This window comes from Sphaeramia orbicularis, chromosome 5 (genome assembly GCF_902148855.1).
Source record: "Sphaeramia orbicularis chromosome 5, fSphaOr1.1, whole genome shotgun sequence".
Classification (NCBI taxonomy): domain Eukaryota; kingdom Metazoa; phylum Chordata; class Actinopteri; order Kurtiformes; family Apogonidae; genus Sphaeramia; species Sphaeramia orbicularis.
The window spans coordinates 24,805,631-24,830,152 of NC_043961.1; the positions used below are offsets into that span (position 1 = coordinate 24,805,631).

The following is a 24,522-nucleotide window of genomic DNA, read 5'->3' on the forward strand; positions in this document are numbered from 1 at the left end:
AAAGTGAGCCAGGGAATAAACGACAGGAATGAGGACACAGCAAATCAGAGCATATATAGTATAACATATATGAGAAAGCAAACACTATCATAGTTTTAAAGAACCTGAACAAAGTAGTGTCTTGCAAAGTAATGCTTTTTTTGACAAAGTGGATTTGTGAGGGCTTTCAGCCGTTTTGTTTTAGTGTTGAAAATGGCTGTGTATTTCTGATGGGGAATGAAAAATATGCTATATTAACACTATAGTTCATAATGCTCAATTCTGATTGTTTTGCTAACATCACGCTTTTTGTGCAGTTCTTCACATTATAATTCAAATGCGACTGTCATCAGATTCACGTGAGAACAGTCTATGGTCCTGGATCCACATGCACAGAAGACATGACATCACACTGTGTTTACAGAAGAAAATATGAATCTCACAGGACCCACCTCCTCCAATGCAGAATTGTGACATCTGTCACATTTCAATGACGTAAAAGTCAGATGAAATGCAATGTGACCATTCAGGCTGAAGTTACATAGCAAAACATCAGATATGTATCCAGTTTAGGATCACATACGAAAGTGGCCTGGGTCTGATTTAAAAAAAAAAAAAATCTGATTTGTGCTGTTCAAAATGTCTTTAAAAAGAATAAAGGAAAAAAGAAAACCCAGATATGGCTCACATTTGGGAAAAAATATCAGACTTAGGCAACTTTGACCTCTAATGTGAACTTATTAGTGTCTTGCTACAAGTCAACACTAGAGGGCACTGTGTTTCAGCACATCTATGTCCACAGCCTTCATCATTTTCAGTAAAATCAAAAATTGTGCTGACAGAAATAAAACTGCTCTCACAAATATTAAGCTAATACACCACATTCATTTAGTGTTGAGTTTGATCTTTACATTTACATGAACAGCAGAGTGTTTGACTTCTTTGCTTCCTTGAGTCTGCAGAGCCTGTAAACACTCAAAGTGGGTTTTAAAGTGTCCCCTGTTCGATGGCTCTTCTTCTGACATGGCTCCTGTCTGCACAGCTCCAGGCAGCCCAGCCTGTGTTTGTACAGGCTCAGTTCTAGTCATGTTTAAGCAGCTGCATTCACTGCTGTGATCCATGACCAGGCAATTTGGACAAAACACTTGCCATGTTCTTATTGTGTCAACTGGCCTTAGAGGTGATCATGAAACAGCTCAGCCATCATTATTACCTTCAAAACTACTTCTACTCATAGCTTGAGACATGATTTGAAGTTCTTGGGGGAACTGCTTTATTTGCAGATATTATCAGATTTTTTTTCACATAAAAAAAAAATAAAAAAAACTGATGCAAACAAACAAAAAAACCCCCAATAACAATCAGGTAGTTACCAACAGTAAGATATAGTCAATAAGTGATTAGACTGAGTGTTCACTGTGAATTTCTGTTAAGACAAGAATATGTCAATGAGAATTGTCTTAATTGTCCAATAATCAAGGACTCCATTTAACAGTGGTTCAGTTTATGCTGTTTGCTGTAAAATGAAAGAATACTGTTCCATACTTTTACCTGTAACTTGTATATTCCTGTGATGTTTCTTGATTTACCTGTATTAGTGGTAAAACTGTTATACTGATAGCTTAGGTGTTCAGTCATGTCATTTTGACAGTATTTGGAAAGTTGAGCTTTGAATGCAGTAACGGGTAAAACAGGTTTGGTACATCTGAGATGCTCCTGTATTAGAGTCATGTGTTGGTAACTCGCTCTGATTTGTATAAAACCACTTCCAGTAAAAAAGATAACCTGAAAGGAATGGCTTATTGGCTTATCATAAGCTCCCTGTATTTTGTGCTGCAAGGCCACCATGGCTTACAGAGTACTGTCTAATAGATAATTTATTACAGTTTTCACCAAACTTAGTCCTTTTATTTGTGACAAAGCCTTTCTGTGTTTAAATACACTGAACAATAGGTTGAGTTCTAAAATAAACCATGGGCATTCACTGCTGGGCCACTGGTTTCAGATCTGTGGACTGGAGTTGTTTCAAAGAACAGATACACACCAAGTTTTGTTCACAAAGTCCCCGGAACTGCTGGAACTTCTGGGAGATTAAGAGCTGGGCACTTCCCACTGCACTGCGGACCTTCCCCAGCACTTCACAGACATAGACACAAAAACAACAAAACAGAAACAAACCATTAAACACAAATACAGTCTTTCCAATTCAAGTATTGGAGTTGCACACTTTGACCTGCTAAGAACAAGGTACTCACTTATGGCAAGTTTTCACTGACTTGCAAACATAGACCTGAACAGAGAAACACTGATATTCCATACAATGCACTGGCCAACCGGTTTGACAGGGTGGCATGAACAACATTACACTATATTGGACAATGTCATCCTCTAAATGCATGTAAACCAATACACATACTCTAGGCTTCTGTCTGTCAGTGCTCTCTACGCTAGACTGCTTCTGTGTTAAAACTAGGCCAAACAGCTGCTGTGACCAAACTGGGACTTCTAGCTGACTCCGAGATTCCCAAGTTATGGTAATGTGATTCTAGTGTAGCAAAACCCAGCAATGGACAACAGATTTGAATCAGAATGAAAGCTATTTCACCCTAAAAGGTCTCACACACGTCGGCATATCTACATAAAAGTAATAACAAACAAAGAAGACGGTCTTGTGACTCAAAGAACAGCCTGTCTTTTATAAACTGAGCATTACCACTGTTGGCTTACTGTGTGTGTGTTTATTGCTGAATGCCTTGTTAGGCTGATGTTGAAGCACTAATCTAATCTGGAGGTTTAATCAGTTCTAGAGTAGATTTGTGTAATTCTGAGGATTACAGGCCTGCTTGTGTGTGGTAACCCGAGGTATTACCGCCTCATCCCCTCCATGCTGTGTACGTCTGATAAAGTGATTGAAGGGCCCTGGGCAGGACCCTCTAACTGGGCTCTAAACCATGAGCTGACGTCAGACAGTGACAGACCTCTGGATAGAAGCTCAAAGATGCAAAGTTCATTCAAAAGAGCCTGAATGTGAAATATCTGTCCTAGTATTTTGTGCAAAATAGATGCGGACAGTTTATATTGACTGGTATAGAAATGGTTAATGGAAATTGCAATTTTGTATCTGTAGTATCTGTTGAAACACACACACACACACACACACACACACACACACACACACACACACACACACACATACACATATACAGGGTGGGGAAGCAAAATTTACAATGAACATTTAGTTGTTTTTTCTCAGCAGGCACTACGTCAATTGTTTTGAAACCAAACATATAATGATGTCATAATCATACCTAACACTTTTATCCATACCTTTTCAGAAACTTTTGCCCATATGAGTAATCAGGAAAGCAAATGTCAAAGAGTGTGTGATTTGCTGAATGCACTCGTCACACCAAAGGAGATTTCAAAAATAGTTGGAGTGTCCATAAAGACTGTTTATAATGTAAAGAAGAGAATGACTATGAGCAAAACTATTACGAGAAAGTCTGAAAGATACTATTAAAGAAGAATGGTAGAAGTGGTCACCCGAATATTTGAGGAACACTTGCGCAAGTTTCAGGAAGTGTGTGAAGGCAGTTACTGAGAAAGAAGGAGGACACATAGAATAAAAACATTTTCTATTATGTAAATTTTCTTGTGGCAAATAAATTCTCATGACTTTCAATAAACTAATTGGTCATACACTGTCTTTCAATCCCTGCCTCAAAGTATTGTAAATTTTGCTTCCCCACCCCGTGTGTGTGTGTGTGTGTGTGTGTGTATGTATATATATATATATATATATATATATATATGTATATTTTTATTTTATTTTATTTTTTGTCGTTTCAGATACCCACTTATTGTTTCATGCTACCTTGTCAGTAATACTGTACAATGTGAATCTGGATATGAAATTAAATTTGATGACCTATTCAGTACTATAACAATACCTATTGAATTAAAGGATATGATGCAAATAAATAAACAAGAAAAAAAAAGACCTCAGCCAGTGTCAGTGAATAGTGAAATTAAGCAAGAAACAGGCTGCTGCCATAATTGTAATAATAGCTGATGGAGAAGACAAAGAAATAACCAGTGGTGCCAGGCACAACAAACCCCACCCTTCGCACATATTGTAGCTTATTTTGGCATGAATCCAGCGATGTCATCATGTCTATGAGTGTGGTAATGTCAATATATCAATTGCCTCTATATATGTGCCAAGTTTGAAGTAAATTGAAAAAAAAATTATGTTTTTATAGACATTTTAAATTACGCCCATTATAACTAAATGGAAGAAAAATAAGATTTAAAAAATTCATTAAAAATTGGAACTTTGACCTACTTCTTCCAAAATGTAAGCACATCAATTCTGGGTCACTGGCAATCTATAAACCCCATTTGGTATGAATTCAACCAATAGTTTTGCTGCTACAGACATATGAAATTTTGCCCATTAGTTTATGGGAAAAAAAAAAAGATTTAAAAAAATTCATTAAAAATTTGAACTTTTACCTACTGTTCCCAAAATGTAATCAGATCTATTGTGAGTCACTGGCAATCTATAAACCCAATTTGGTATGAATTGAACCAAAAACAATACCCCTCGCTTTGCCTTTGGGGTGGGGGTTATCATATATAGATGTAGAATGTGCTGCTCAGTGAATCATGTTATGCTGATTTACTAGTGCTTCCTTAGCAGATGTAGGCTACATCGGCAAACATTGTGAGATAGTAATCAGAAACTGATATGAGAGCAGATATCTGTGGTTACAAGACTGTGACTGTGACAACTATCTTTAAACCTCATGACGCAACATAAGACTCCTACTTAGGACCCATGTTTCTTTCACACTGGTTTCATCTGACAGGTTAAAAATCGCACAGTGCATACCCACCTTTAAAGGTTAAAGGATTGGACTGTTCATTGATTGCCACGGTGTACAGAGTCAGATGACCGTGTCAATAGTCCTCACAGCCGAGTCTGAAGATAAAACCTTAAAACCACCCGCTTCCACTTATGTTGTCAAAGGTCTGCTCATGGCAACTGCACTTAGATTACTTCCCAGTAGTGTAACAGTAAAACGTGTGAATGTATTTCTTGTAGCCTCACCCTCATCTGACAGCTGGTTGTCTTTGGTCTCCTGCTCCATCTGCTGGCACCATCCCTCCATGCGTCCCGTCTCAGCCTGCAGCAGCTTCAGGAACCAATGGCCGTCTCTCCGACACAGTGTCCCCCCTCCTCCGCTCTGAGGTGCGCTGCTGTTACTCCCGTTCCCGCTCTCCAGCCACGGGTCTGGGGGTGGTAACGACGAGGGGTCTAGTGCTGGGTCCAGACTTTCTGAGAAGGAGGAAGAGCTACTTCTTGTGGTGGAGCGGTTGAGGATCTGCCTGGGTAGTGGAGGTGACGAGGTGTCACCAGTGGTGTCTCCGTTGTCTAAAGAGTCCTGTCCAGGGGGGGAGCTCATAGATTGGCTGGCACTATTGACCATGACTTTCTTCTCAGTGGATTTGGCGTTATTAATATGGGCGATGACGGGGATGTCCTGTGTGTCTGAATCTGTTTCTTGTTTTGAGGCCATGCTACTGGAGCGACTGAGCCTGAAACAAACAGGACTCAAAGTTAAAAAAAAATGCACTCAGACCAGCGTCAACAGATCTCAGAACAGGGGAAAAGAAATTGGGGGGAAAACTGAAAGGATTGGCATTATCTCTATATTTTCTTATCAGCCAGGAAATTCTTACAAGCAGCAGTTCAGTCACAAACTTAAATATGTATCTTGAATGGTCAACAGAAGCATACTGACAATATCAGGAAAGAATAAGAACATCAAATCAATGGAGAGGCAGAGGGAAGGACATATGTTAGGAGCAACACAACATAAACAAACACAGCTGAAGGATTGTCACCGTGCACAAATGTATGTGTAACAAACCCTGAGGAGGGACAATGATCTGTAAATATGTACAAATAAACGGAGGAAATCTGCCACAGCTGGTTATGCCGATAATGTACGAGTCAGAAGCAGCTGCCGAGTACAGAAAATTCCAACTGCAGCATGCAAAAGTTAAGAAAATATAGGGAGGAGGAAAAAGCATGTGGCATCCTGGAAATTCCTGGCATTCAAAACATCACAAGGACAGAAGGCAAACTACAATGCAACCAGTGAGAAATGGCTCACGAATGTGTAAATGGTAGAAACAACAGCACCAAAACCACACACAGCCAGTTCACAGCATCAGAAACACAGATATTTTGCTCTTTAATGATTCACGTGAAGGGAAAAAACAATCAGAGCAGTGTATACAGCTATAATATAAATTCCTCACGTTGTTACAAGGACAGGAAGTGGACTTACTGCCACCCGTCCTCCACCTGTACTCCAATAGACTGAAATTTGGCCAGTGGCGGGGTCTCCTCCCGTTGAACTTCCTGAATACAGTCAACCTTGGGAAAACACAAAACAATGACATGAAAGCAAGTGAAATCAGTGAGCAGGACCAGGAAAGAGAATCTAGACATTTTGTCAACCCACTATTCATTGTTTTAATTAAGACAAAAAATGAAGGAGAAAATCCATTTAATTTCGGGTTTTCCATAAAATCTTATGACCACTGGTTCCTCACTGAAAAAAATCAAAATCTTACCAAGTGTATTTTTCTCTAGTCAAAATATGTCATCACACTTAAAATAAGACATAATCACCTAAAGAGTAACTTTTCCGTGAGATATGAGAACTTATTTTTAGACAATAGATCTTGAAAATCTTATTTCAAGAAATCTTACCAAGATAATTTTCACTTGTTCCATTGGCAGATTTTTTTTTGCTTGAATTAAGCAAAAACATCTTGAATTAAACAAAAAAAAAAAAAAAAAAAAGTCAATGGAACCAGTGAAAATTATCTTGGTAAGACTTCTTAAAATAAGATTTTCAAGATCTATCGTCTAAAAATAAATTCTTATATCTCACTGAAAAGTTACTCTTTAGGTGATTATGTCTTATTTTAAGTATGATGAGATATTTTGACTAGAAATGAGAAAAATACACTTGGTAAGATCTTGATTTTTCCAGTGCTTTGAATAAATGTTGTAAATGTGCAGGGTCTGAAACAGTGAAGAACTCTTATTTCAGCAAATCCAGATTGGAACGTTACGGCTGAGAGGACAGAAAAACACTCCCTACATAGCCAGCGCTAATAATAGGAGGAGGTTCACTTTAATGATACCCTCAGCTTGCATGCACATTTTTGGGCTTGAGGTGACAGCCACAGCCGCAGAGGATTAGTGTAAAATATGAACTTTTTCCTGGATTCAGGCTCAAGGGGCTCAGTGAGCTTGATGCCACCAACATTGTGAATTTAGTAGCGACAGAACGATTATCAGATGACGTAAATCGAGTGCGATGATTCCAAACCTGAAATCAGAATTTCTCCACTGTGTCAGGACTTTGAGTTCTGGACAAGTGAATGTATGGATATTAGCAGCACATTACGCCTGCTTTGTAGTTCCAAAAACATTACCAGACCCCAGATTGGATAATTCATTGATAATCCCATATTCTCCTCAAAGATCAGATCTCTACAATTAACATTTTGGGATTAATTTGTGTTGTGAATGATATGGAATATTTTCTTTGCAACAAAAGAGCCTCAAATTCTGATCAACTAGTGGAGGACATGCACATTGACGGATGGGTTGCAGAATGTTGCTCAAAGGACATTTCATCTACTTGCCTTGATCATTTATCACCCAGTTTGGGTGACTTAAGCTATAAGCATAGGGAATGATTTCATTAAGGTATATGTGAAAGGGAAACCAAGTACCCACCCAAACATGACAGAGATGACTGTTCTAAACTCTCACAAGCACAAGAGCAAGAGTCTCACCTTTAGAACAGCTGATGGGCTCTGGTATTTAGATATATATATATATATATATATATCTATAAGTACATATGAGCACTTTAGCACATATTCTCTTCAATAAGTGAATACATAATGGCAAGACTGGAAAATTAGTTTTTTACATGTTCACACATCTCAAAATTCTAATTTATAGGAGAAATTCTCCTTTCAGATTTGGAACTGGAATGCATGATTAAATCAAGAATCAGTGCTTTTCCTCCAGTAGCAGATGAAATCATCCTTTTTTAGGAACTGTCACCAGCATATAGATTTTTACTGCCCATATATATTTGATTCAAATAAGTATCAGAACTGGCAAGAAAAATTTTAATTAATCAGCCCATTCCAGAGTACAGCACTACATTTAATAAATAGTATGTGTTCATATATGCAGGGTTCTTACAGGTTTTTACATGTTAAATTTAAGTCTTTTTAAGACTACTTAGAACAAAATTTAATGCCCATTTCACGACCATACCGGCAAAAATTCATGACTCTTAGAATTTAGGAAAATTCATGTCAGCCAGGTTGAGAATGATCTTTTCTCCAAACAGGCATCATTAAATTTGCACATCTCCATGCTTACTATCCACTTTTGTGATCATTTCTCATCGGGGGCTACAAAGTTAGCAATAATTGGTTCCTTATTTCAATACAAATTGTCAGGTTGGAATGGGTGGAACTGAGTAGACTGTTACTTTCTATGCATCTTCAACATTTCCCAGACACATTTAAACACAATCCAGCAAACAAGTTCATAGCAACGTAACTTAAGACCTACCATATCAAATTTAACACCTTTTAAAGACTTTTTAAAAGTATTAAATGTAGATTTGTAAATTCAAGACTTTTAAGACTTTTTAAGACCCAGCGGGAACCCTGTATGAGGTACACTGTTCAGCTCCATAGCCTACCTGTATGCCTATGGAGGAGAGTTTCCGTCTGGGTACTGGGGCCACCAGTGGCTCCTCTGCTGCTAGATTTCCTTTACTTAATCCTGATTTCATGAATTCATGCTGGACTACTGCATCACTGGTCTCAGTAGCAGTGCTGACTGTGGCGAGGGCGATTGGCTCTCTCGGGATGGCGATAGGAGTGGGGATGATGTGCGGAGGGCGGGGGATACCCCGGGCCAGGCTGTTGGCACGGGTGCTGTCAAGGCTGTCAGAGGAGTTGCTGTGCGCGTGACTCGACTGGCTGTTGACCTCTGACCTCCGGTCTTGCTGATCTAGGTAGTTGTCTTGAGCTGACTCTGTGCTGCTCTGCACCGTGACAGAAATATAGGGCTTGGAGGTTGTACGGGGCGGCACTGGTGGAGGAGCGGCCTTCTTACAGGTGGTTATGCATGTAGAAACTAGAGAGGGAGAGGGGAAAGGGAATATAAGAGGAAAGACACATAAGAGAGAAATATGGGAGGAAATAGTTCAAATGACTGATGTAGAGATGGGATGTCTGTGTAAGTTCTCATTTGTCAACGCAATTGTTCAGTTGTTTTAAACTTCAACTGGAACTCCTGAAGTCTTTTGGAAGAGAGACGAAAGGTTTTCAAGTGCAAAAACCAGTCCAGTTAGACTTTAAAACAACTAAGGATGATGTAGAGACGCATATCCTTTACCAGTCTTGGCACAATAAAGTCTTAAACACATACACTACCAGGCAAAAGTTTGGACTCACCTTCTTATTTAAATGACATGAGATGGACCACAGATGGCCAACAAGAGCTCAGCATCATTTGGAACTCCTTCCAGACTTTTGGAAAACATTTCCTCATGAAGCTCATCAAGAGAATGCCAAGAATGCACAAAGCAGTAATAAAAGCAAAATGTGGCTATTTTGAAGAATCTAAAATATAAAACATGCTTTGAGTTTTGTCACACCTTTTAAACTACATAATTCCATATGTGTTCATTCATAGTTTTGATGCCTTCAGTGAGAATCTACAATGAAAATAGTCTTAAAAATAAAGAAAAACCAGGTGAGTCCAAACTTTTGCCTGGTAGTGTACTCCCAGGCATATCCAGAGGAAAACATTTCAGAGTTTTCATCCTGTAGATGAAAACAAAGGGGCATTGTTGCATGAAGCCTAGGTTACCAATGAGGAAAACATCCCATAAAGCAGAAAATCAAATTAGGAACACTGCTCAGAAGGTGACTAAATATATTCACGCATGTAATCCTTCAAAGTCTCGATCATGAGACAGACGCTTAAAAAAACAACAACAAAAACACTATAGCAAACTGTTGACTGACTGACTGTTAAATCCAAAGCTGGTTGAGAATTCATTGTTCTGTTAATCCATAATACCTCCGCCTTAAATGCAGACACAAGAGAAGAATGTTGACAACTGATACAAAAGGAGAAAGTAAGATCAGACAACAGGCTCAAAACTTTGGCTCTACGCCTAAGTTTAGGTAAGTTCTGCACGGTGTAACAGTCTTTTATGTTTGGGTTTACATAAAGCTTCAGTCACTGCTGCAGCCTGTGCCTGTAGGACATAATCATTTAACTACTGGAACAAGCACCCATTCATTTACAGCATCTATCAGCCATATCAACTGTCTGATGAAGTCACTGAATACTTTCACCTTCAGTCTGATGTGTATCGATGACAACAGGAACAAATGCTGTCAGTGAAAAGGAATGTACCAGCAAACTAAACAATGTATCTGGAGGAGTTACACTGGTAAGCCACAAACGAAAAATACAAAAAAAAAAAGAGAAGAAAATCTCTTTGTCGGCAAGATGTGTTTCTCTGCAGATTCTATTCACCGAGATGAGTAAAAAATGTGATAAAAATGAGGATAGATAGAATTCGCTAGTTGATAGGAAGGCTCCTCTGTTGGTTTTTGGTTGGAAAATTCTAGGAGGCACAGTCACAGATGCCTTTTATTAGAGGCCACAGAAATCCCCTCATGCCACATGAGTGTGATGCCGGATCACTAAAACCTCTAATCCAAACAGGGAATTTTACTGTAACGTTCTTAACCATGTGGCTGCTTTATAGTGTCTGAAAGTGAAAAGGCTTTATTCGATACTGCGCTGGAAAAGACTGTGGAATTTGTACAGCAGAGTTAGGACAGATAGAGAAGAAATGAGGCAGAGAAGGCAGAAATCAAGGGTTTGACAACCAACGCCTCTTCCCTGGACTGATACTGAGCTGGTTTCACTATAAAAACACAGAATAATACCAGTATGGTATTCCTCTGGGCATTAAAAAGACTTTCGATTTGTCAATTCAATGTCAGTTTTTTTATATTTGAGATTTTTTATATATGAGATTTAAAGATTCGTGACAAGAGTTAATTCTTCCATGACCACATAACTTGTGATCCATTGATGCGACTTCTTCCAATTTCCATCTGAAACTGTGTACTGATCCAGTAAAAGTGCTTAATGAATAACCTGCATGCCTCAGTATATGGCAGAGACTGGGATCATTCTTCATTCTTCTTCCCTGATGAAGTTTACCAATTATGCTAAGTAAAGCACAAACATAATCCACTGGTGGAAGGAGGTTTGTGGGCTGAATTTTTCATCTCAATTCACAAATTTCAAAGCTAACACTATGGCTATGTTCAGACTGCAGGCAAATGTGGCCTAAATCCGATTTTTTTGCCCTGTATCCGATCTGTTAAAGACAGTTTGAAGAGCACGTATCTGATTTTTTTCAAATTCAACCCCGGCCACTTTCATATGTGGTCCTAAATCCAATATGTACCCAATATTTTGCAATGCTACTTCAGTCTGAATGGCCAGGTCGCATTTATACAATCTTTACATCATTGAAATGCGACAAATGTTACAATTCTGCATCCCTGGAGTGCTACTTCTGTAAACACAGTGCGTGCCTGCGTGGTCACATATTACGTCAGGACCTCTTTTGCGCATGCGGGTCACTTTAGGGTCGCATTCTGTTCCTACTCAAAACTGATAGAAGTCGAATTTAATGTGTAATACGAACGAGCACACACACAAAAAAAAATCAGATTTCACAAAAAAATCCGAATTGCGCATCAAGACCTGCTGTCTGAATGTAGCCTAAGAGTATCAGGTTCAGGACTTTTCAGCCTCGTCAATGACTCAGATTAGTGGATTAATACTATTCTATAAGGGTTATTTACATGTTTGAGTTCAGAGAAACTGAAGTAATAGCACTGGACAGGACATTTAAAGGATAAAACACCTTAATCCTGTTCATTTCTTGTGTTTCTTCACTCACTGTTGTGGTTAGAATTTCAAACAGTCATCAAGGATTTCTGAGTAAACATGTGAGCTACTGAGAAAACACCCGAACAAAAGGGCCGTTGTTCAGTGTAATCCACACTGCAATCTTAATTTCGCCCCCGATGTGTATGTAACCTCTGACCTGACCTCATACATGTCACAACAGAGTCTTAAATGTTTCTTTAACCATGACAGCTGCCAGTCAGCCGCTTCAGAAACGTATATGAACTTCAGCTGCCTTGACTGGTCTAGCAGATTGTCCTGCTTTTACACTCAAAAACAAAAAACAGACTTTAATAACTACATACTTATGATTAAAAAGGGGATGACTTGGCTGCTAGGTGGTTCCCATGGTTATTAGCTGACATTTAATCAGTATTATCAAGCCACTTTCAGGATAGTTTCACCAAGCACAGTTGAGCTGGAGCATTCTCCTATGTTAAAACTGTGCTAAAGAACTGCTGATCCAACAGCAGACTCATTTTTGACACTTTTGTTATACGTTAATACGACTGTCAAACCACAAATCCTACATTCCAAACCTGCAAAAGCTCACTGAACTCAGAGTTTTAAGTCTGAGTGAAAATTTCCAATGTGCAATAACATTCGATATGGCAATAACTTAAATAAAATGATAATATATTAAAGCTGTAGGACCCACAATTAAGGGAGGAAAACCCAAAATTTGATAATACACACCTTCATTCAGCAGCTCTCTCCTCTCAGTCAAAATCAAAAGTCTAAATAGGAATACAGATGACTTGACACTGGGTAAAACTGCTGTATGTGACAAAGTTTGGCAGTAGGATAGTGTCCAGGTCACATCTGACTGACTCTGATCATATGATTTAAGCTGTCAATCATGTATTCCACTTCCTATCTGTCTATTAACCTAAAGTCTGCAGCATGAAGTTGAATTTTGCAAAAGTCTCATGTCAGATCAACTGAAATACAATATGCTGAGAGAATTTTGTCTAGTGATGTTTAGTGAATATCCAGCACTGCAGTTTTAAATGACTCATCTGCTAACAAATATGACACAGAAACCGCACCTAAACTAGACTTAATCAAAGCCTTCATTGATTTGACAGACACACCCGACAAACAGAAATGCAGTTAACAGATTTATTAAAGAAACACGTCCTTTACCATCTGTTTGAACTATATATGCCATGGATTATACACCAGCAGGTGTAGAATATTACCAAAATTGTCTATCACAGTTTATATATATCTAATTCTCTGTCATGGTAATGGTATATATCTCTGTACACCAAGATGTAGGTGTCTTCAAAAATGCAAAATAAATCTGCTGATTGAGGAATTCATAGCATAATTTTAATGTGAACCCTGTTTTTAGACCGTTTATTTGCAGAGTTGTCTATTCAGGCAACGTGAAAGCATAACTCTGCGTAAATATACACGCCACTTTCAACTGGCGTGTTATCTGTACGCATTATAAGCTTTCCATGTGTATGTTCACGCCGTGATGCCTCAAATACCATGCACTGAGGGTTAGGGTTATGTGAAGCAGAGATCTTGGCGTAAATTGACATGCGATTGCTAGTTAATGTAAGCCAATGGAGGCCAAATGGCGTTGAATAACACACGAAAAGGTTGAAAATGCATAGGTACAGCACACCAAATGCTACGGTATAAGAACTGGTGTGACACTCAACGCCATTTATTGAGATCAGTCTGATGTGGGCTAATACACTGATTTCTCTACAGACTTTTTCTGTTTTTTTCATCCACCTCAACCTTGTAATGGCAGACACGACCCTACAATATGCAAATTATCCTGTCACTTCAACTCCATACTCGTTAATCTCAGTTGATTATTTTCTTATGTTTTGAGATTCCACAAAAAAAACGTTCTTGTTCAGAATGACCCCATTCTGATTGACAGTCACTCTCCTGTCTGCATCTTTTCCATGTTAAAGGACATAAAGCACTCAAATCACAAAAAACATGCCTTTAAAGAGTATATGATAAAGCTTAATATTAAAAGTCTTTCCACTGTCACATGATACATATCATTGTATCACAGCCTTATCCACCGGGACCAAACCCTCCTTTCCTTAGGTGAACTAGTCAAGACAGCTTTTCCCCATCTCCATTCCCTCCTCTGACAGAGGTGGATGCTGGACAGAATAGGGTCATCAGTATTGTGGCAGATGTGTGATATACTGACTCAGCTCCTGCATCACAGCATGCAGGACAGCTGTCAGTGTGACGAGGGTATGTGAGGGCTGAGACGTGAATGTGTCCCAGGCAGCGTTTGGACACTTGCCCTGCAGTCATCCAAGTGTCACATCACGCAGGCATCATTCGCCAAAAAAAAAAAAAAAAAAAAATCATCATAGTCACTTAAGTCTTAATAACACAGAATCAGCTTTTGCCATAAAAATAACAAGCTCTAAAATCATAACTGACATCTGCGTCAGAGCTTAGACAGGAGATAAAGTAGTAGAGCTGGATACAATATATCAGCCAGGCTTATATTATCAACTGATTTAGCTCATCACAATGTATTAGTATATGTTAGCTGAAAAGTAACAAGCTGTAGAATGATCAGAAATAATTCAAGTCTGAACAAGTGGTGCCAGTCAAAACAAACCCCACCCCTCACATGTATTGTCGCTTATTTTGGCATCGATCCACTCTTTCATCCATATTCAATATTTGTTAAATATAAAATGATATATGTGCCAAGTTTGAAGTACAGTAAATTAAAACACAATAGCTGTTTTTATAGACATTTGAAATTTCGCCCATTATAAGTAAATGGGAAAAGAAAACGATTAAAAGTTTTAACAAAAAATTTCAAAAACAAGCTATCACTTAGATATTTTGCAGTGATGTCTAAAATTAATCTCTATATCTTTGCAACGTTTTAAATAAATCGAGTTAAAATTGACGTTTTTATAGCGTTTTGAAATTTCTCCTATTATAAGAAAATGGGGGGAAAAAAAGATTTTAAAAATTCTTTAAAAAATTTCAACTTTGACCTAACTTTCCCAAAATGTAATGACATCTATTCTGGGTCACTGGCAATCTGTAAACCCAATTAGGTATGAATTGAACCAGTAGTTTAGCTGCTAAAGTGTTAACAAACAAACCGAACCAAAAACAATACCCCTTGCCTAATTAAGAAAACAACTGTTTCTACACCGTACTGCAATGAAACTGGGAAAGATTTGGCAGCAGAATAATGACTAAAACTAAAACTTGTGTGCTGTAAAATGTAAAGAAACTTGGTTGATTTGATACACAAATGCCTCCTAAATGCCAGAAGGTGAACTGGCAAAAACTAGGCTTGCTCATACTAACAGACTAATAGTAACTGACACATGCTCTGATTCAGAATATTTCCTGCTTACACACAAAAACAAACACAACAGAACAGTGCAAGCATAAAACACACTCTGAATTGCTGACAAAGCCTTTTTGGATCCTAAACACCCATGAGCTCATCTGGGAAAGGGGCCGTAAAATAGACATGACAACAAACACTGCTTGTTTTTTTTTTGTTCTACCAAGTCTGAAGCTTTTGTGAGAGCAGCTCATCAGAAATAATTGGCTGGGTTTCAAAACAGAATTTAACAACAGTAACAACCAAATGCTTTGTGCCAAAATGTTAAGAGTGGAATCTGGAGTGGGCACTGAGCGCTGCTGTTTTCATGCCATCTGGACAGTGACGCTGTTGTCCACTGCAAGGCCTAGTTCAAGATGTGATTTCCAAGACAGGAACAACTTGTAAAAACCCTGTGGTTGTCCTCAACTCATCGGAGTAGAAAAGAAAACAGCATTTTTGACCCAATATTTCACTATTATTCCAAATATGAAAATAAACTGATGTGATACATGCTATGAAAACAGTGCATTTGGTGTAGATATTCTGAATTACGCCTTTTTTTGCCGAATGGAGTATTTTCTACTGAACACATTTGGAATATGACAGTATTATTCCACTTTGATGAGGATTCTTTGGACATACAGTGCATTCAGATTCAGAATATGCATGTAATTTGAATCAGGTTATGAAAAACAGCCCATTTACAGTCAGCTGGGGTAGAGACAAAGATCCTCTCTGATAGAGAGGCATGCTCCAAAAATGTCCACTTGTCTAGTCAGAAGGACAAACACATACTTTTAAACATCATGAAAAACGGTAGCAACAGATTTTTCTGCAAATGTCACAATGATGACCTTTTCCAGAAGGTGTTTGAAGGACTGAAAGAGGGAGGGGCTTGAACAAGTATGCATGGCTAAACAGAAATTGTAGTGTAATATTCGTTTTCATTTGCAGAAGAGAGAGCTATGAGCAATTTTGAGAAAAAGGGCAAAAACTGAATATGCGTGAACAAAGATCTAAACAGTCATTTGGCCTCATGCATGTATTTGCCTCATTCTAATGTTTTGGGTTTTTTTTTTATATATTTTGAATTTTCTTTCAGGTACAAGCACAATTTAGAAGTAGTCAGAATTGCATGTAATTATTCTGTTTCAACTCTACCCCAAGTTTTGATTGTATATTTCATTACTCTGAAGTAGGGATGCAACAATTACCGGTATAACAATAAACTGCGGTAAAATTCCTGGCGGTTAGTATTACCGTTTAAATTCTAATTATCATTCAAACCGTGTTTAATTATCGTATTCTGAAAACTCACGATGATACTGCTCATTTCCTGAGAAGCAGCAACCCTCCAGGCGCGCATGTACAGTTTGCAATGTTTGCCCTGCGAAAACATGGCTTAAGGCAGCCACACAGACAGCACTCCAGAGATCTGGGGATAGTGGGCTCCCACACGGACCGAATAAGGTGCCATCTTTAATGTACATTTGTACGTTTGATGTTTACATGTTAATATATTAATGTTTCTGCCAACAAAAAGTACACAGGGCGTGTTATTTTATTTGTTTTTTTTCAAAATACAACTTGGTTAAATTATTTCAGTTTGTGTATAAGTACTTTTTGAACATTTTGAGTACATGTTAACAATAGGCTACCACAATAATAATGATAACTGTGATCATTTCGGTCACCATAACCATGATATGAAATTTTCATATTGTTACATCTCTACTCTGAAGTTATTTTGAGCTTATAAACCCTATATACTACATACATCATGCTTATGCAGATCAGTTTTCTGAAGTCACAAGCTTTTGCTGACTCGGACATGGTGCACTTGTATCAGTCAACGGTACTAAAACAGAGACTTTACATTTTCGCTACATTAACATTCCTGATTGTGGTCCATAAAATGGGAGAATAACAGATTTTGGTCAACTTTAATGTGCTAGAACCCACACGGTGGTCTCCACCCATTACTCCATGCCAGTGGGAAGACTGTGGAGGGATAATTAAACAACCACAGCCACCATAGTGACATCACTACTGGTACCAAAAGCCCCTTAAACCCAGTAATAGGTTTAATCAATATTCTACCCATTGGTAGTTAAATAAAGGGCTTAGATTTTACTGAAAGTCTGCAAACAAATGGGAACACAGACAATTGTGCTTGTCATGACTGTTCTCCGTAAACTACTTGATCAGCAACAATCCCAAATCTAATCTTATTTGCTGCAGTGTTGCTGTGGGTAGTTAGAGCTGGACAATACACAGGAACAATAAAAGACAAAAGATGGATTGTAATGCTCTATTTAACAGTTTAGCACTGCTTGCCAAGTTGCCTGCTGCCTGCCAGTTGACCCATCTGTATTGTTTAATCCAATAACAGCCACAAGACAAGTACACAACTCTGCCTGAAATGATCATCACTCCTTTTTCACAAAATCCATTATCTCAATGAGTTACCGCAGTAAATGCATTCAACAAGGACACAGCTACCAAAGTGCATGGCCTTTTTTATTCACTGTGACCTCAAATGGGATTTAATCCTTGTTGCAACTCACAGGCTACGATGTGGGACAAAAGTGGGGCAGCCCTAAAATAATCCCCCATGGAGGCCAATTTTCCATTTCAACACCAAAACAGGGCAGCTATATGAAAACAAATGAATACAGTACATAGAAGTTTATGGAGTTAAAGTTCCAACCAGATAACCATGTACAAATCATCCTTATGGGAATGGGGAAGCTGATGTAAACAACACACCACTTTGGACTTTGGACACAGAAAAAAATGCACAATTATTGAAACAGTCAAGAATTGCCTTTGTCTGCCGTTATACAATTTAACCCTAAATACCCTTAACAGCCCCAGCAACCACGAGCATCTAATGACCTAAAATATTTAACAAAAACTGAATCATTAATCATATTAATACAGTTAAATAACACAGGTAAAATACAGTTTTGTCAAGCCCATGTAGTTTGACTAATGTTGGTTACAGACACATGACAAAATGGACATTATTCTCGCTTAACAAAAATTTAAAAACACAACCTGAATGGTTCTTACAATGTATTCATTGTGAATGAGTTTCTCTATTTTAATATGGCATATATTTTGGCTAAATAAAGAGCTTTATTCAGTCATGTGAAGTCTTAGTTTAAGCGAACAGAAAAAAAATCTGTCAATAACACTGAGGCAGAAGAACAGCTATATCTCTACTTCTATGTTCAGTAAACGACATATTTTGCTGAAAATGTTGACTTTTCATCAGTTTTCTCTTTGATATAATTACATTTGACTCTAGTGTACATATACAGATTACCATGACAAAAGCATGTTCAGTAATTTAAATATAGAAAAATGCCAGATTTTCACTGGAAAATGCAAAATGCACAGGATATTATTATAAATCACTTAAGAAAGGTTACATTTAGAGAAACAATCATTAAGAAGTTACAACGAAAACAGTTCAAGCTATTTTTAAGAAAAACACACAAATAAGAGCACAGATTAAATACTTTTCTATAGGAGACTGAAATAGCAGTGATTTATTAGTTTAGAAGCTTTTAGGCAAAAAGTTATGTGGAACATGAGTATAACGTTACTTCAATGTTAAGTCAGTTCACATAGAATGAAACAGGCTGGCAAAGAAAAAGTACTTACACCTGGAGTTCTCTTTCTCTTTCTGTAAATATCTGTGAAGTCCCCTTCTAACCACACACTGGTCCTGTCACCATAAGCTAGGCTACTGCACTGACACTGAACAAACCACTAATGTACATGACCTGAACACGACAGTTTCTATGAATAAAGATGCTCCTACTTTATACTTGACCGCTATACTTACCCTGCTGTCAGACGAAAATAAAACAATACATATGAGAGCAGACTTCGGTCAGTTTGTGGTTGGAATAGTCAGGGGCAGCAGTTTTCGCAGTGTGTGTCAGAGTGTGTGTGGACTGAGGAGCCGAGCTGGGCTGGCTTTGTTTGGAGTCTCCGCGAGCCCGAGGGAGGCGTGGTGACAGCTGCGTTCACTGCCGCCTCGGACACACCAGCTTTCCAGTCAATACGACAATGTATAAAAGAGGGCGCAAGTCACCTAAACTATGGATGTCGAACTTCCATACAGCCCAATTTGATTTCAAAATAATGACATGATAACCTATGAATAATGGCAAATTCAAATTTTTCTGCATGTTTTACAATGAAAAAAGTAAAAAAATGCATTATGAAAATGTTTACATCCACAAACTACCATTTAAAGAAGTGAATAACATGAAGAACAACAACCTGAATATTATTAAGAAAATTAAATGCAATTTTAACAGTATTATGTCTCAGCGTATCATTTGGACATGTTCATTATAAGTTACAATCACAGTGGCTCTACAAAGGCATAAAACATATAACATACATAATGTTATTAAAATTGGACTTACTTCTCTTAAGACTTTTGTTCGTATTCAGATTATTCACATTTTTAAAGAATTTGCAAATGCTAACATTTTGAAGTAGTTTTACTATTTTACACTGAAACAAATAGTAATATTTGGAGTTGTCATTATTTGAGGGTTACATTTTATTGGTCCAAACCTTTTGATATCAAATTGGACTGTATGTAGCCCTGAACTAAAATGATTTTGAAACCCTTGACTGCTAATATTTCAGTGCAATTTTTGCATTTTGGATTATTATTTTATTATTATATATGATTTCTATCACAACCAGAGTTACAAGGTGCTTTACAAAATAAAAAGGACAGAATCATGAGCAAGTAAAATAAAATAAAGTGCAGTAAAATCAAAACAAAGAGAAGAAATAGAAAGTAAAAGAAAAATGATAACATAATCATGCAAATGCAAATTTGTGTAGTGCAGTTTTAAACCTTATTTTAAGGAGGCAGTGGCTCTGTTGAAAACATCCAACTGTCCTTAAAGGCAGCACATGTGCTGTGTTCTACTGTGGAGCTCTGGTGAAGAGCGCCACATGGTGGGTTGTTGTTGATGCTTATGCACAAACTCCACACCCTGAGAGCATAACTGTCCAAAAACTGATAGGGCAGGGATTTGGCAGATTCCACTGCTGCTGTGAGGGGATCATTGGGAAGGGGTCCATTTGGTCAAGTTTGGTCAAGGTTTTATTTCTTCTTTCTTTATTGAATTGATAAAGATGTTTTTAGAGAGGAGTTGGTGTCATGATGTTACCTGTGCGTGGGGGTGGGATGCGTGGTCTGTCTTTCCCCAAACGCTGAAGCAAAATTGCAAGCTGTTTCTCCTTTGGGGCTTTGTCCAAACCAGTGGCTATCAGGTAAGAGCCAAACTGTTCTTTCCATTTCTTCCACTGTGTAGAAAGGTCGTCTAGCATGGGCAAAAGAGGCTGGATTTAAACTAACAATTTGGGTGCGTGCATGTCGGAGGACTAGTTTCCCACCCATGACTAAAGGGACAAATAATGAACAGATGGAAAATATAGAAAAAGCAAAAAAAAAAAAAAAAGAGGGAAATGTGCGAGTCATTCTGGAAGAGGGGTGACAAACCCTCAAAAAAGCAAAAAAAAAAAAACAACAAAAAAACATGCAGTATATTTAATATATTTTTAGTCTTACAAAACCTCTTCCACTGTGTAAACTATGAGGGAAATAAATGAGTTTGCAGGAAGTATTTGCCATTTGCGCTGCATTGTGGCCTGTGACTCACCGGTGCTGGTGCTGTAGGTGCGAACAGTGGTGTCAATGGGAGGGGGTGAGCCTGAGTCTATGGATGCTGTGTCGTCGTCTTGGGAACACCCGGCCTGGATGGCTCTTAGGTAGCTGTGGCTGCGTGATCGGAAGCATGTGGGCATGGGCAGGTCTGGAGGCTCTGGGTTGTCCTGAGAATGGGAACGGGAATCTCTGAATGTGGACTCGGAGCTGCGGTCCTCGTAATGATGAGTCAAATCCAGGTCTCGTAGCTGGAGGGGACAAAGAGACAAGGTTGGCACAGATACTGAACCATACAGTGACTTCACCCAGCACAGGAAGAGAACATTAACTACCAGAGGACTGAGACTGTAAAAGAATTATCTGCCTGAGGAAAATGTGAAAGAGCTCTTTTAAAGCTTCAGTGCATGATAGTCTGTTTGATTTATTGGGCAAAAATTCCAAAATCGCCGAATGCATGGGTGTCAAAGTCATTTTAGTTCAGGTTCCACAATCAGTCCAATATGATCTGAACTGGCAGAGACCAGTAAAATAAAAACAGTGAAAAAAGGAAAATTACATCAGGAAAGTGTTTACATCAACAAAGCTTCTTTAAAAATATGAATAAATTAACTACCTGAAATGTCTTAAGAAAAATAAATGCAATTTTAACAATATTCTACCTCAATCCATCATTTACACATGTACATTCCAACTTTCAGTCTATAGTGGATCTACAAATACACAAAACATTTAGTAACAGATGTAATATTGTTAAAATTGCATTTATTTCTCTTAAGACATTTCATCTTGTTCATATTTTTTCAGGTTATTCACATTTTTGTGAAAGGATAGTTTGCAAATGTAAACATTTTCATGTAATTTTACTTTTTTACATTAAAACAAAGACATACATTTGGGGTTGGCATTATTTATAGGTTATTATGATAGTATTTTACTCGTCCAAATCACTTAAGATCAAATTGGTCTGAATGTGGCGTCTGAACTAAAATGATGTTGATATCCTTGACTGTCAGTGTAATTTTTGCATTTCACACATTCATCCCAGGGGCTGGATTTGGACCCTTTGGTGGACTGGTTTTGGCCCTTGGGCTGTATGTTTGACACCTGTGGCCTAATGTTAAAACTATTTTATTTGAAGGGCAGCATACAGTAAAATAACAACATTACAAGTGGTGCCAGGCACAACAAACCCCGCCCTTTGCACGTATTGTAGCTTATTTTGGCATTGATCCAGCTGATGTCATCATGTCTATGCATGTGCTGATGTCAGCATATCAGTTGCATCTATATATGTGCAAAGTTTGAAGTAAATTAAAACAAAAGTGATGTTTTTATAGACATTTTAAATTTCGCCCATTTTAAATAAATGAGGGGAAAAAAAGATTTTAAAAATTCATTTAAGACTTGAACTTTGACCTACTTTTCCCAAAATTTGTTGAAACCTATTCTGGGTCACTGGTAATCTATAAACCCAATTAGGTATGAATTCAACCTGTAGCTTTGCTGCTAGAGTGTTAACAAACAAAGAAACAAACCAAACCAAACTAAAAACAATATCCCTTGCCTCCCCTTTGGGGAGTGGGGTAATAAACGATAAATAGTGACAACTCCAAATTTTCCTATTAGTTTTTGGTACAAAAATAGTACAGTCATATTGTGAAAATGTTTACATTTACAAACTATCCTTACACACAAAATGTGAATAACGTGAACAACCATGAACAACCTGAAATGTCAGAAAAATAAGTGATTCTTAATATGCCTAAGCTTATCATATACACATGTGCAGTACAACTTACAGATTCCAGTGGATCTACAAAGGCACAAAACATTCAGTAACAGGAATCTGGAACTGATAAATACATGATCTAATATACATTCTGTGCAATTTTTGTACTAACCCTACTGTATTGTAATTCAAGTGGTCTGTAGGGAACCTAAACTGCGGCACCCCCTTTTCATTGTGCTTACAGGCTTTAGAAGTAAGTGACAGGATGTTTTATCAAGGTTTTCTCTACTCACAGGTAGGAGCCTTCAACATGTGACTGACAACTGTAATTATCAGTCATTGTTAAGGCTCAATATCAAGTATTGAGTTAAAAAACACATGAAGTGGGGTCACAGCAGTCTTAGGATTTGATCTTTAACCACCAGTTTCTAATCAGTTCTTCAGTGAGTACAAGTGGACATCTGTGCCACATTTAAAGACATTTCCTCAAGCTGTTCCTCAGGTATTTGTTCACCATGATGAGACAGATGGGATGTCTGACCTGAACACATAACACCTTTGGCTCTGGCTGTCAGGCAGAAAAAGGCAGCATTATCTGAGACCTTCTGAAGAGTAAAAAAAAAACAGACTTGTGGGTAGTGGGTGTTATATTCACTGACTAACAGAAACAGCCTGTCTAAGTGTCAAAAATATGCTATTAAATAATGAATGGAGGAGACAGCATTGTGCAGTTATATTCAAAACAGAACAACTGATTTTCACCTGTCTGTTTTCATTTTAAGTCAGATTTGGAAAAAAAAAAAAAAAAAAAAAGATTTAACAAAACATGGCCTCATTAAATCTAAATTATAATACACATGTAATTATAGGAGCCACATATTTTGTAAAGTCAAACACTGGGTACAAATCCTGTCCTAATAGCCTGCAGTGCCTCATTTGACTCGTCCATTGAAATAGATCAGAGGCATTTCACATAGCTCCTCATCCCAGTGACCTTGTCAACGGGAAGCTAATAGCTCTTATGCAGGGAGGAGGATTAGAGTTAAAACTACCAGTGTCACTCATTTGGCTTTTAGGTTTCTAACATTAATGTGAGATAAAGTTTGCAAATGCGTTTTTTTTTTTTTTTTGATCAGTGGATGATTGTTTTTGTTAATGTCATTCAAACTGTATCTGTGAAAATGCAAATTATACTACAGAAAAGAGTGTTAGTAGCCCAAGGCAGGTAGACATTTTTTGTTTTTGTTTTTGTTTTTTTCGGAAAAAAATAATTTGTACTCTTAACCCATTATCTGAAGTGATAATGAGATAAAAGATGTACAAAAAGAGAGGTGAATGACAGATTGGGGCTCATAATCACCACATGCAGTTCCTGTCCAGACGAACACTGACCTGTCCCAAACAGCTGCGTCTGCCCAAGGTGCTGCAGGCCTGGCTGAAATCATCATCATCCCAGCCTGGCAAAGATGAAACTGTCCCCCCAATGCAGTCCAGGTTGTCCAGGCTGCGGTTATTAGAGAACTCTCTGAGAGCTGGAAGACAGCTGGAAATTGGAGAAAGAAGAGAGGAAAGACAAAAGAGTTGTGTTCATGATATGACGCTGTAGGTGAGAAATT

At 38.0% G+C, this 24,522-nt stretch overlaps 1 protein-coding gene across 3 annotated transcripts in view; it reads right to left on the reverse strand.

The window, feature by feature from the left end:
* Nucleotides 1-24,522, reverse strand: part of dlgap4b (discs, large (Drosophila) homolog-associated protein 4b) — a 159,989-nt gene that overhangs the window by 2,712 nt on the left and 132,755 nt on the right. For 2 of the 3 annotated variants that reach the window (XM_030133440.1, XM_030133442.1), the window contains exons 6-12: nucleotides 24,299-24,449; nucleotides 21,173-21,425; nucleotides 20,681-20,833; nucleotides 8,799-9,238; nucleotides 6,339-6,427; nucleotides 5,093-5,580; nucleotides 2,024-2,115 (exon numbers count right to left, since the gene is read on the reverse strand). In XM_030133440.1, coding sequence (XP_029989300.1) covers nucleotides 2,024-2,115; nucleotides 5,093-5,580; nucleotides 6,339-6,427; nucleotides 8,799-9,238; nucleotides 20,681-20,833; nucleotides 21,173-21,425; nucleotides 24,299-24,449 — 1,666 coding nt within the window. The remainder of the gene's footprint in view (nucleotides 1-2,023; nucleotides 2,116-5,092; nucleotides 5,581-6,338; nucleotides 6,428-8,798; nucleotides 9,239-20,680; nucleotides 20,834-21,172; nucleotides 21,426-24,298; nucleotides 24,450-24,522) is intronic. The other variant, XM_030133441.1, reaches the window with a different exon arrangement.